This window comes from Anas acuta, chromosome 5 (assembly GCF_963932015.1).
Source record: "Anas acuta chromosome 5, bAnaAcu1.1, whole genome shotgun sequence".
NCBI classification, from domain to species: Eukaryota; Metazoa; Chordata; class Aves; order Anseriformes; family Anatidae; genus Anas; species Anas acuta.
The window spans coordinates 33,703,342-33,717,266 of NC_088983.1; the positions used below are offsets into that span (position 1 = coordinate 33,703,342).

At 41.5% G+C, this 13,925-nt stretch overlaps 1 protein-coding gene across 15 annotated transcripts in view; it reads left to right on the plus strand.

The window, feature by feature from the left end:
• The window catches only part of MGA (MAX dimerization protein MGA), a 64,711-nt gene that overhangs the window by 23,832 nt on the left and 26,954 nt on the right, over nt 1–13,925 (plus strand). For 11 of the 15 annotated variants that reach the window (XR_011097090.1, XM_068683909.1, XM_068683908.1 and 8 more), the window contains exons 8-16: nt 646–1,289; nt 1,789–2,146; nt 3,313–3,536; nt 4,354–4,494; nt 4,903–5,035; nt 7,579–8,099; nt 9,580–9,877; nt 11,521–12,153; nt 12,763–13,074. Coding sequence is in view for 14 of the 15 variants with exons in the window: in XM_068683909.1 (XP_068540010.1) it covers nt 646–1,289; nt 1,789–2,146; nt 3,313–3,536; nt 4,354–4,494; nt 4,903–5,035; nt 7,579–8,099; nt 9,580–9,877; nt 11,521–12,153; nt 12,763–13,074 (3,264 nt within the window). In the remaining variant the exon portion in view is untranslated. Of the gene's footprint in view, nt 1–645; nt 1,290–1,788; nt 2,147–3,312; nt 3,537–4,353; nt 4,510–4,902; nt 5,036–7,578; nt 8,100–9,579; nt 9,878–11,520; nt 12,154–12,762; nt 13,075–13,925 lie in introns of those variants that run through there. The other 4 variants (XM_068683898.1, XM_068683910.1, XM_068683906.1 and 1 more) reach the window with 4 other exon arrangements.

The window sequence follows — 13,925 nt, forward strand, 5'->3', positions numbered from 1 at the left end:
GACCCCACTAAACAAAACCATATTCTGTTTTACAGATGTTTGAGTGAAGATCAAAGCTGTAATAGTTTTGCTTTTGATCATCAGTTTTGGTTTTGTTTGGGGAAGAATGGTAATTTCAGAACTCTTGCCTTGGAGACCTTGATGACGTAAAGTAATCTTCATTTATATTGGCTTTTTAACTTCAGTTAGAGTAAATATTTCTTACAGAAAGAATTACTTTACCCTGTCTTAGGAAGAAATGGGTATTTGGCAGTTTACCAATTCCTACTGGGAATTCAGATAAAATACCTGTGTTGTACTCTCTGCGCTTTTATGCTACGTTGTATTGGGGTATTCCATATTGATTCTGGTGTTAGTAGATCGGCTAGATGTTTAGGACAAACAGAGTAAGTTGTATAGAAGCACTTCATGTTGAAGACTGACTCTTTCTGTGAACAAATGCACGTACAAAATCTCTACAAAAACAGTTGTTCATGCAGTTGGCTGTGTTTCAGAGTGAGTTATATTTGGTTTTTGTGTGTTGTACTCTTAAAGGAACTGTATACATTTTTAAGAGGTATTTACTTGTTCTATATTGTTTAATTGCTCTATGATTTGTCAGTGTGCTTTCCTATGAGGTAGTTAATCTGGTCTTGGTTCATTTAGGTGGCAGTTCAGAAGGTTCCTTGAAGAATCGCTCAGCGTTCTGTAGTGACAAGCTGGATGAGTACCTGGAAAACGAAGGGAAGCTGATGGAAACAAGTATGGGATTCTCTTCTAGCACACCCACTTCTCCTGTGGTGTATCAGCTTCCCACCAAGAGCACCAGCTATGTGCGAACACTAGACAGTGTTTTAAAGAAGCAATCCACCATAATTCCATCCACATCTTACACGTTCAAGCCTGTTTCTATGTCATCTACCTCCAGGAAGTCAAAGACTCAAAACAGACAGACATCAAACAGAGGAAAGTCATCCTACAAGCCCATACTGCCTTCACCTTTTTCTGCCAAGCAGAAACAGAACTTTTCAGCATCAGGGAAAACGGGTGCTAAGTCTCTCTCAAATAGCACTTTGTCTAACCAAGCAGATAGTTTCCTGGTGCCAGCTCTGGATGAAAATGTACTGCCAAAACAGATAAGTATTCGCCAAGCACCGCAACAACAACAAGGAGCTCGTCCGCCAGGTTTGTCTAAATCTCAAGTGAAATTAATGGACTTAGAGGACTGTGCTCTCTGGGATGGCAAACCACGGACCTACATTACAGAAGAACGAGCAGACATTTCTCTGGCAACCCTGCTTACAGCTCAGGTAGATCCTTAGCAGTTACATTCCTTTCTGTACTGTTGCTTTTCAGTGCTCTGCACTTAATGAAGCTGCCTATAGATGCAGAAAATAAGACCGAATCTGGTAAGAAGCGGGATAAAGCACGATGTTCCTTTGTCTTGTGACCTTTTCATTGAAAGCTGAAAATTGTTGCCTTAACATATATGAAAATACTAATTGTACTAATAGCATATTGAAATGAATCAGTAGATGTTAATTACCTCAAAATTTCCCTGTAAAAAATCTGGTTAATGCACCTGCTATTCAGTAACTGCACTTTCTTACTGTTAGTCACTTTTTTTCAATAGGACTAACTCAACTTCCCCCCCATTCTATTTTTTCCATATAGCTGACAAATTTTCATAGATAAACCATATAAGTTGTAGGCCTTATTCTGAATGAACTTCAAATAGCAATTTTGCATAAGCTTGACTTCATCTTACTAAAATTTTAAGTGTATACTTACTGTCTAAAACTTTTTTAGGCTTCTCTCAAAAACAAACCCATCCATAAAATAATAAGACGGCGAGCACCTCCTTGCAATAACGATTTCTGCCGACTGGGCTGTATATGTGCCAGTCTAGCACTGGAAAAACGTCAGCCTACCCATTGTCGCAGGCCAGACTGTATGTTTGGTTGCACTTGCTTGAAGAGAAAAGTGTTGCTGGTGAAGGGAGGATCAAAACATAAGAAGATCCTGAAAAAGGCTGTGCGTGGAAGTCTTGTGTTTTACGGAACACAAGAAGAACAGCAAGAGGATGAAGATGCAGCAGAAGAGGGTGATGGAGACGAAGATGAGGTGAAGCAGAAAGATAAGAAGAAGAGAAAAAAAGTGGAATACAGTGAGTGTTGCTGGACAAAAGCAATTTCTTTGCTTTGCTGAAATTATCTGTCTTGTCACTGAATTTGTTTAGGTTATAGTAGTGGTTCCATTACTGAATGCAGAAATGGGAGCATGCTCTGAGACCTCTGCAACACCTGTTTTGGTGTAACTGACTAGCAGGAAATCACACCTTTTCCCTTTATTATTACACTCTTTTTGGCACTACTGAGGTGTTTATCTTGTTCAAATAGCTAGCTTTTTCTTTTGGATAATTTAAACTCTTGCTCAACTGTCCAAACATCTTCAAAGACTAAGGGTATGAGGTAGCTGATACTATAGCTGTTGATAATCTTCACTGTCATAGTGCTCTTTCTCTCCCTCTCACCAAGTGAGCATCCATAGCGCGCCATATTTTCGATTCCTGTATACAGCAGCAAATTTCACTGACTTGTGGAAATACAATAATTAACATTAGTTTTAGATCTGGCCTAAGGTATGCTCAGAAAAATGTTAGAAACTGGCAAAGTACATTTTCAGTTTCTTTCTAGTAGTTATTTTAGCACTGGAGTAAATAAACCATTTTGTAGAGCTGTGTTGTAAGGTATGTTTTTTGGATGTTTGTCTTTTTTAAGCATTTGCTGTCAACAAGGATCACCTATTCTTTAGTGTTTTTCCTTATCTGCTATCACAGTCCTCCTGAGAAACAGTGATTACTCTAGAATCATTCTAATTTTCAGTTCCTCTTATTTGTGGACAAATCCCTGTCACTTTTGGCTAGAATTTGAGACAGAAAAATACACAAGGGATGACAGCTTTAAACTGAGAACGTAGATTTAAATGGGGTATAAGGAAGAAGCTCTTTGCTCAGAGGTTGGTGAGGCAGTGGAACAGGTTGTCCAGAGAAGCTGTGAATGCTCCATCCCTGGAAGTGTTCAAGGCCAGGCTGGATGGGGCTTTGTGCAGCCTGGTCTGGTGGGAGGTGTCCCTGCACAGGGCAGGGGGGTTGGAACTGGGTGATCTTTAAGGTCCCTTCCAACCCAAACCATTCTGTGATTCTCTGGTTTTCTGACATTATGAATTAGTGATTGGAACATGGTTAGGCCTTAGATTCATACTAAAATTTCTGTTACTGCCCTGTTGAATTATTTTTGACTTAATTTTTTGTTTGTTTGTTTGTTTTTCTAGCTATCTGTGACTCAGAGCCAGAAAAGCCAATCAGGAGTTGTCCATTGTGGGTGAAAGTAGAAGGCGAAATAGATCCAGAACCAATTTACATCCCAACACCATCTGTTATTGAACCAGTTAAACCTGCAGTACTGCCCAGCCCAGAAGTCTTGATTTCTACCAAACACAGATCTTCCAGTGGAGTGAAAACAGGAAGAGTGTATACTCCTAAACCCAACCCAGTGGTAAGAAGGGAAAAGAGATTTGTTGGATTTTTTTTTTTTTTTTTACACTGAAAATTTAAACAAACGCTGCCAAAAACTTCTGTACATTTTAGATAAAACTAAGATGGAAGCTTAAGATCTGCTGCTGGTAGGTGTGTTGATAAGTTAGGATGAATTGACCGTGTTTAAGTCTTCAATTACAGTAATCTTTTGTTGGGAATTGAGTGTGGCAATATACAGGTAGCAAAAGGTGATTATGATTTGCTAATAACCTCATTTTTTTTTTTAATGCAGCAATATATGCTATTCTGGGAAAATGATTGCTTGTCCTGTAATGTTTGTATAAGTGACTAGCTGATTAATTGAGGGAAAGAAATTGTGATACAGACACAAAGGGTTCAGTGAAGTTCTAGAGGTTTATTTGTTCTTGCCACAAGCTTCATTGCCAGTGTCATAGGAGTTTGTTTTTGCCTCTCCCCTCACCTTTATCTAACAAAGGCAACAATAGCAGTAGAGGAAGAATAGCAGTAGGGTTGAGTCTAGTTATGTTTAAAGAACAAATATGTCAGAGTTGCTATTTAATGTATATTAGTTAAGCAAAGTGTAACAGTTAAGACAATCTCCCCTGTTTAGAAAAGTATCTAAATGTTGTTTTGTTTTGTTTACTGTTTTTCTTCCCCCATATAAAAGAGTATATAATTTGGGAGCATGAGGTAGTCTGGTCTATGATACTAAGGAAGAAGAATCCGCTTTAAATGCTAGAACTTTATTTTGACATTTGCTATTGAAGTCTTCTGCATCCAGAATGGAGAGGATTTCTTTCTTTTTTTTTGGGTAGATTCGAGAGGAGGACAAGGATCCTGTCTACTTGTATTTTGAAAGTATGATGACTTGCGCAAGGGTCCGAGTATATGAACATGGGAAAGATGAAAAAAGGCAACAAAAAGACCAAAAGGAATCACAGAGTTCTTTTATAAAGGTAAAATGTCACAGTGTATCCAGTGTGTATCATTTAACAGGCAGAGATTGGGGAAATGTGAAGAATTTTTCCTCAGGAATTCCTATATGACATGAAGACCTGGCTTTTATTTAACTGTGATAGAGCTGTGGAATCTAAGTCACCATGCAGTGCTGGTAAACTTGTCTTGTTACCATGATAGAAATTGTCTTGTCTCTCAAATTGACGTTATTGCATTCACATTGTCATGTGAGGCTTAAATGCTCGTTGTTCAAAGAACCATTCTAAGATGAAAATTGTGTTACTGTCAAAGGTAAAGTATGCTCTGTGGTTCTGGGTGATAGTAGATGGACTGGTTTATGTTGTGATGTGATTTTATTGTGGAAGAGGATACACAAGATGAGAATTTTTCTTACATTGCTTCCACAGATATATGAACAAGGACTTCAGTCTTCTAAGAAAGAGTCTTCAAAGAAAGAATTATCTAAGAAAGAGTCTGTTAAGAAAGAATCTTGTAAGAAAGAAACCTGTGAGATAAACAAAGAACCAGATAAATTTGGAGGTAAGAGCTGAGTCTTGAGTATAATTCAACCTCTTGGTAGTTCCTTGCTTTAAAAAAGTAAAACTTAGTTATTGATGAAACAAAAGTTGATTTGCCCAGGGGAGTTACTGCAGCAGTTGCCAATAAAAATCTTACAATGTGCTTGTAGTTTCCTGTTTTCCTAAGCAGTTGTATGTGTGTCACGTGGGAGATACAGCAGGCTAAATATCCAGTACTCACTGTTGTTGTGAGGTTAAGATGACTGCTATTGCAGTAGCTTGTTTAGCAGTGTAAGAGAGTATTACATAGCAGACTTGTCATCGAGAATGGTAATCGGAGGCTTGTGAAGGAATGGAGACCACAGGGTGCAGGGTGTTGTGCGTTGTTTCCCATCCCCCCTCCACCTACATTACTTTGTAGTTGCTGAAAGATTAATAAATATCTAAGTGATGTTGTGAGGCTGGGACCTTTGTGTTCTCCACCTAGAACTGTATGGGACAAGGAAGTGTCTACTTTTATCTGGAGTTGCTGGGTGTTGAATTCTTTTTAGCTCAAGCGGAAAGATTGCATTGAATTTTTGCAGTACATTAAATATGATATATATAAAGCTGTTGATGTAGTCTACTTGGACATCGGCAAAGCCTTTGACATGGGTTTCCCCCAGTATTCTCCTGGAGAAGCTGGCAGCCTGAGGCTTGGACAGGCACACTCTGTGCTGGGTTAAGAACTGGCTGGACAGCCAGGCCCCGAGAGTGGTGGGGAATGGAGCGAAATCCAGCTGCCGTCTGGTCACCAGTGGTGTTCTGCAGGGGTCAGTGTTGGGGCCCACCTTCTTTAATATCTTTATTGATGGTTTGGGTGAAGGAACTGAGTGCACCCTCAGTAAGTTCGCAGATGACACCAAGTTGGGGGGCAGTGTTGATCTGCCGGAGGGTGGGGAAGCCATGCAGAGGGACCTGGACAGGATGGGTCGATGGGATGAGGTTCAACATGGCCGAGTGCCGGGTCCTGCACTTTGGCCACAACAACCCCATGCAGCGCTACAGGGCTGGGGGAGAATGGCTCAAAAGCTGTGCAGAGGAAAAGGATCTGGGGGTGCTGGTTGATGCTCACCTGAACGTGAGCTGGCAGTGGTGCCTAGGCAGCCAAGAAGGCCAACAGCATCCTGGCTTGTATCAGGAATGGTGCAGCCAGCAGGGCCAGGGAGGTGATCGTCCCCCTGTACTTTGCTCTGGTGAGACCATACCTCGAGTGCTGTGCTCAGCTTTGGGCATCTCACTAAAAGAACGACATCGAGGCCTTGGACTGTTTCCAGTGAAGGGCTAGGAAGCTGTTGCAGGGCCTGGAACACAAGTCCTGTGAGGAGCAGCTGAAGGAACTGGGGTTGTTTAGTCTGGAGAAGAGGAGGCTCAGGGGAGACCTCATTGCTCTGTACAGCTACCTGAAAGGAAGGTGTGGGGAGCTGGGGGTCGGCCTCTTCTCACAGATAATTAATGATAGGACTAGAAGGAATGGCCTCAAGTTGTGCCAGGGGAGGTTTAGGGGGTTCAGTTGGAAATGAGGAGACGTTTCTTCTCAGAAAGAGCAATCAGGCACTGGAATGGGTTGCCCAGGGAAGTGGTGGAGTCACCGTCCCTGGGGGTGTTCAAGGAAAGGTTGGATGTGGTGCTTGTGGACATGGGATAGTAGGTGACATTGGTGGTAGGGGATGGTTGGACCAGATGATCTTGGAGGGCTTTTCCAACCTTAATGATTCTGTGATTCCTTATACTGAATTTGAGTTTGTAGTTCATAAAAGAAGTAGGTTAGACATTTGTGTCCTCTTCCGGTCTGAAGTAGCCCAAATCGCATTGTGAATCTTAAAATGAGGCATGTACTCCAGACATTGTGTCATCCACTAATGAAATATAGCTGCCTTTTTGAGCTGATTTGTTTTTTTTTTCACTGTTTAATGTATGCAACAGCACTCTGTTTAAGGATGGGAATGGAAAAATAATGCAACTAGTTGAAAATGCTGATGAATTGGTAGGTCAAAATGAAAAAGTCCAGGACACAGGGCTCAACATCCTTACAGTTTTTAAAAAGTAATATTGGATCTCTAGTGACAGCCAAAGGTCATGCTTCGGTTACACATCTTCCACAAAAGACAGTCTGCTCACAGCTTGTTTGCCCCTAATGCCCTTATGGGACACTCGTCCTGTTCTGACTCCAACGGAAATGTGCCATCTCTTGAATAACCAGCAATGCTTTGTGCTGCATGTTGGTGTTGCTTGGAGATGTTACATCCATGTGTTGAAACAACCCGGCTTTGTTTAGCTTGTGAGATGCAATGGGTTACAACCTAGTGTGGCTTCAGGGAATGAACTGTGAGAAATAGTTTTAGTTTTGCATTTTTTGCTTGTTTTGAAGCTCTCATCTGGAAAGAGATGCTTTGAGCATTTTTTTTTTTTTTTTGTTGCCCTGCAGCTGAGACAAGGGTGGAGGTGGGCAGAATAAAACTGTTTGAATATCCAGGTGATTAAAATGCCATAGTATTGCAGAAACCTATTTCAATTCTTTCTCAGAGAAAAGCTGGTGGTCTTCCCATAGTGAGGGGGACTCTTCCTCCGCCTCCTATGTTCATCACACCACTCCTGGTGGACCAACCAAACTTATCGAGATTATGTCTGACTGCAACTGGGAGGAAGATTGCAATAAGATCTTGACCATCTTATCACAGCATATCAACAGTAACATGCCGCAGTGCCTCAAAGTGGGTAGCTTCATTATTGAATTGGCTTCGGAATACAAGGCCCAGGATGAAAACAACCCTCCTGTGTACTCCTCCAGAGTGAAAATTTCAGTGCCATCCTACCAGGACAAAGATGAAAAGCCTGAGACACCTGTCTTGGAGACTCCCGATAGTGGAGTGCCGTCATGCAAAAAAACAGAAAATCTAAAGTTCTTGCGGGCAGACACAGTGGACAAGCTACGGGAGAAGTTGCATGGGGGCAAAGGCTTGCCTTTTTATGCAGGGGTTTCTCCTGCAGGAAAGCTGGTTGTCTACAAACACAAAGCTAATATGAACCCCTCAGGCTTGATTCAGGTGGGTCCCTCTGCCTTTACTGTGGAGATTAGATTCAGTTTCATCCAGTGTCCTAGAACCCCTTAAAGGGGAGAAAAAACACTCCTTAATTTGTCTACATAGTCTTTTGCCTGCCCAAACAAGGTTTCTTCATATCCAGTGGCGTTTCTGCCTTTCTGTAACTTTGTCCCTTTAAAGATTGGCACAGTAACAAGAAATCTGATTGCGAGTCTGAGCTTTGGTGACTTAGGGAGGCCTTTTGGCCATTTGGGTCTTGGTGACCCAAGTACAGAATTTTTCTCAAGATCTTCTTGGAGCTTTGGAAAACTCCCTGCAGGTGCATTGGCAGATAGTTGTTCCAAACCAGTGGCTGTCAGAAGCCACAGAAATAATATTTTCAGAGGAAGTTTGTACACTGGGACAAAACTTTAAAAGGAAACTGTAAACATTAAGTTGCTTTTTGCTACAGTTACTGTTAATCTTCCCTAATAACCTGCCTCATCTTCCAGGATGTGTTGGTCATCAAGAGATTTCATAATCCTAAATTGAAAGTGAGTCATTTCTCTGCAGTTTGATGCTGCCAGCTTGCTGTTATGAATTGGTGGTAGGAGCTGTAGGGCTAGGATGCCTTTCTTTTTCAGAGATGTTCTGTGGTTATGGTAACACCACTTTCACTGGAGGCATATGAATCAGAAAATGAGAATAAAGAGAAGCTTAGGGAGAGATTTCCTGTTTTTTTTTGTTTTTTTTTTTTGCTAGTTGATCAGTAAAAAGAGTAAGGACCTTTTTCATTACAGTGTGTTAAATAAATACCTTTGGCTTTTAGAGGGTATTAGCAAAAAACCTGAAAGTAAAATGCAACACTGCCAACCAAATCAGTGTGAAACTTCCCATTGACAACTAGGCTTGCAGCCTGCCATACAGGAAAAAATAGGTTCTTCTTTCCTGTGCAGTCAGTTACAACTACAACTCTGATATGAAGTTAGTCAACTGTTAATACCTTAATTTCAGTATCAAGTGACAGTACAGATGAGAAAAAAAAATCTGACAAAACTTTTGCAAGCTTTAGAGTTTTGTCCCAGTGTATATGACACAAGTATTCTTTCTTCTGTAAAGCTAGGTATTGATTAGGTAGGAGAATTCTATCTAAATTGTCCTTGAATTTGGAAAAACATTTTTACTCGGGACTTTAGCATAAGTAAAGGACAAGAAAACTGTGCTAGCTTCACTGTACTTAGTTTCAGTGATTTTTCTTGTTCCTTTGGACTCTGTGGTTCTATGAGAGTCCAAGTAGCACCTAATACCTGCAGTACAGAGATAATAACAGAGTTGCTTGAAGTTCCCCTGGGCAGCGAGGTATTCAGGAGTTCCCATTCTGAATTGCAATGTTTTTTGTTTTTTTTTGAAAAGGACACTCAGAAGTCCCCTGGATTGAAACGCCTCTCCAGAGGCAGTGAATTAGCATTCTTTTCACAAAATTTCCCTTTTCCACTTTTTTCAGGTTAATGATAAAAGGTATCCTCAGGCCAAACTGCTTTTGGGACAGATGGGGGCATTACATCCTGCCAATCGGCTAGCTGCTTATATCACAGGCAGGCTGCGACCCACAGTACTTGGTATCTCAACCCTCAGTACTGTGATCTCCAAGGTAGCATCCAATGCTAAAGCAGCTGCTCCTGGGACACCATCAGTCCAGGTGCCCACAGCATCACCTCCCAAAACTACATCTTCCACCAGCACTACTTCAACCCCCACTGTGAGGACTCTGAAAGCTCATGTCCCAGCACAGAGACAGATAGGTAGGTTGGAACTTATTACTGTATTTTGAATTGCGTGAAGCTGAAATAAAAAGCGAGTGTACAGCGTTGCTGTTGATTTCTTTGCAACAGTGCGTGCTGCCTTTGGCTGAGTTGCCACCTAAACTGCCTCTGCAATAAATAACCTCTTTAAAGCAGAAAGTTTTGTTTTGACTTCAGAATAAGACTGCAAATGTTGACTTTCAGTGATTTTACTAATACTACTAGAGCGTATTTTCAAGAGACAAGGAAGAGTGGATGCAGACACACAGTGCTAAACTTGGATTTTTGTTTTGAAAGTTTTCTTACTGTGATTTTTTAATTGCTTTCATCAAACATTGATTGAACTTAAAATGAAGGTTAAAGTAAAAGGATCACTAATCTGTGGTTCTTCACTGTTTTTTTGATGTCGCACTTACAATTGGAAATCACGTGACCAGCAAAGATGCGTGAAGCAGCACAGTGAAAGACAAGAAGGTCCAAATCTGGATTAGCAAAAGAACAGGTGTGCAGCCGATAACCACACTGACCTGTAATCTCATTGGATTTCACAAGCTAAACAGGGCTGGATTTAGTCAGCACTTTGAGTTTAAAAAAAAAAAAAAAAAAAAAAAAAAGAATATCAGAAGAAGCATCTGGTACTTGTCTTGTGTCTGAGTTGGTACTGAAATGGTTACCCAGCATGGCAAGAGAGGAAGTTGCTCTTAAATACTGTGTGTACACAAGAGAAAAGGATGTTACCCGTGTCCTGGCAAAATGTTCATTTTGATGAATTATTCTGTTTCTGCCTAGATGTTCCTTGCAGTGTAAATGGTTGTGTTGTTTTTCTTTTCCTGTAAAAAAAACTTGTGTTAGGTATTTATGCAGTGTTGGAAAGGTGGCTGCATTTCATTGATGGGTGAAACGATCATTGCATGTGTGATTTAAATGTTCTGGCACAGCCTGAGCTAAAGATGCTATCTTTACACAGAAATAACTACAATACTTAAGTTGGGCTTGCCTGATAATTTCTGCGTTGTTGTACTGTATATCCAGCTTCTACTCCTCATCTGGAGGCAGCTGGAGTGTGATGGAGATGCCGTATTCTGATCCCTGGAGAGCAAGGGATATGGGGAAGGAGCTTCCCAATAGTGGTTACTTCCAGTTGGTTGAATTTGTCCCATCCAGTCATCAGCTGCACAAATGTCACTGTGATGAGAAGGGGAAGTGGCAAACCTTCTCTCTTCACCCTTCCTCTGTGGCTGTATAATGCATGGATACAGTTGAAGGGGGATGAAAATCAAGAAGTGGTGAGAACAGGAAGATCATAAAAACTGTTAGGGGAGGAATTTGACATTTAGAAAGTAGTTTGAGCTCGTGATTTTGCCTAGCAATTTTGTTTGTTCCTAGTTTTATGAGAATGTAATACCTCAGGACCTCATTCTGGCCAGGAGGAAATGTAACAGCATGCTGTAGAAGTAAAATAAAGCAAATATATTTCTAATACGTAAAGCATATTCAGGACTCCCATAAGGGTTTCAAATTAATTACATTTTACTCTTAAGGAGAATGGAGACCCAAATTCATGCTGAAATGACGATTGTAGCACCTCATGAAAGGCAAAGAGGGAGTTACTAAAATTTTGACCTGCAAGTTTTTATTTGCAGCTGCTCGACCCTCGCCTGGTGGTGTGTTCACAAAGTTCGTGATGAACAAAGTTGGAGCTCTGCAGCAGAAGATTCCTGCAGCGAGCACGTGCCAGCCTCCATCAGGGCCGTCACAGAAGTTCAATATCAAGCCGGCACCAATAATGGTTGTTGCTCCTGTGGTTCCCTCACAGCCGTCTCCAGCTCAGTGCACTGTCTCTCCTGGGGTCACTACAGCCATCACCACTTCCCCTGTAACTGTAGAAAGCACCAGTGTGGCAGCATCTACTGTGACTGTTCCTAGCCAGACAAGAGCTAGTGAACCTGCCTCCTCTCCTCTTGCAATTACAGTTACAGGTGCTTCTGCAACACCCGGAATCAACACTTGTACTACTTCCTCACCTGCCACTCCTACTGCCACTGTGAATATAATAAAAGCAACTGCCATTGCTGCACCGGTACCAACAGTGACACTCGCTACTGTAGTAACAACGCCAACAATTACCTGTCCCGTGGTCACAACATCCACTTCTACAGTTGTGCTAACAACTGCAGTAGCTACATCGGTGGTGACCACGCCAACTTCCTCCATCAGCCCTGTTCCCATTATATTATCAGGAGTTAAGCCAACTCCTTCACTGGCTCCAAAAAGAGGTAAGGCTCGGGTGCTTTGGCCTATTCCTGCAAACGTTTGCTTTTTTCCTGCCTGGCTCATAGTTGGAACAGTCTGCAACTGTAAAACCTACTTTAAATATAGATTCACTTGCCTCACCCTTATTTCCAAAATAGGATGAGAAATGTAATCTCTTAACTTGCTTGTTTTATTCCAGCTTAAGCCAGTAGAGAAGGAAAAAATGTAGCTGTGTAGTCAGTGACTGCTATGAAATGAGCTGGAAGCCTAGCATCATTTCTTGTCCTGTAGAAATGTGTAGTGCACTTACCGCTATGACTGCTACAGTGTCACTGTTGGCGTAGAATCGAAGAAGTAGGTACAGAATTACCTTCTCACCTTTACATGAAGGTCTTCTGATTCATGGTTGAGAAAGGTGGACAGAACTGCATGACAAAGTATGTTCTGGCCTGGTTAGTTCAGTTCAGAGTGTGTTCTGTGGACAGACATAGAAGGATACTGGTATAATGTGCCTTCACGTGTTCAAAGATCCAGTTGCTTCCAAAACATCTGTGCTTGCTTTTTTGAGGATAATGTCTGATTTGTAAGATGTTTTCTTAACCCGATTTTATGTAACTTTTCAAAACATTCAGAAGATGCTACACCACAAGCTCTAAATAAGACACCCCCAAAGATCTCTCCTGGAACAGAGAAACGTGTAGGACCTCGATTGCTGTTGATTCCAGTGCATCAGACGTCTCCTCCTGTGCGACCATTAAACAACATGCAGGTTCCTCAGAGGCAGAGGATGATCCTTCAGCCTCTCAGGAGCCCTGGTGGAGTGAACTTGTTCAGACATCCTAACGGACAGATAATTCAGCTTGTCCCACTGCATCAGTTTCGAGCTCCAGGTACCCAGCCCAGTGCCCAGCCCAGTGTGCAGCCAGTGATGTTCCGCAATCCAGGTAAAAAGTCTGTTTTCTTTCTCAACTGAATGGTGTTACCCAGAAATACCGTGTAATATCGTCTCTGTGATACTCATTTCTCCTGCTAAAACCAATAGTCTGATTTGGTTCTGTGTGAGTAAAAACATTAAGTGTAATTATTCAGATGTAATGCAACAAAAATACCATGTGTCTAAGACACAGAAAGCACACTTCACAGCTAAGTTGCCAGCATTTGGGAGTTGTGTGGTAGCAAGTTCCACATGTGGCAAAGGAGATGCACACACTGTAGCTGTCATCACTTAAAGGAAATTCTGTGGATGCGATAATTCAAAAATCACACCTGCTGGAGATGTTTTTAAAGAGAACAAGGTGTTATTTAATGTCTTTTTAGATGTGCTGCCTTTTTTTGTTTGATTTTGCATTTTTTAGCGCGTTCACAATAAATACTCAGATCAAGTGTTACACTAACAGTATAAAATCACTGGCCTTTTTCCTCTCTAGAGTGTGAGAGGAAACTGATTTTCAACTTTTTCTCAGGGCTTGGTTGAAGACAGGGTTGGGAGAGTTAGAAATTGCAGGTGTCCAGCAGAGAATAGGTAGGATGTTTGTTGAGGGTACTGTTGTACATACATTTTGCAATTAAAACATGTTTATAAACATGGGATTTTTTGCATACGCTTCATAGTATGCTTCTTTCTCCGTTCTCCTTTATGAAGAAGCATATGGGGAAGAAGGAGGCAAAGTGGTGTGGGAAGTAGACATGTGAGAGCAAGAGCAGTAGCTGACAAAACTGGAGGGAAGAGTGAAGATAATCCTGTGCCTTAGCTGAGGTCTGAGCGTGAGTTGTGAAGAAGAACCAGCCAAAAAGT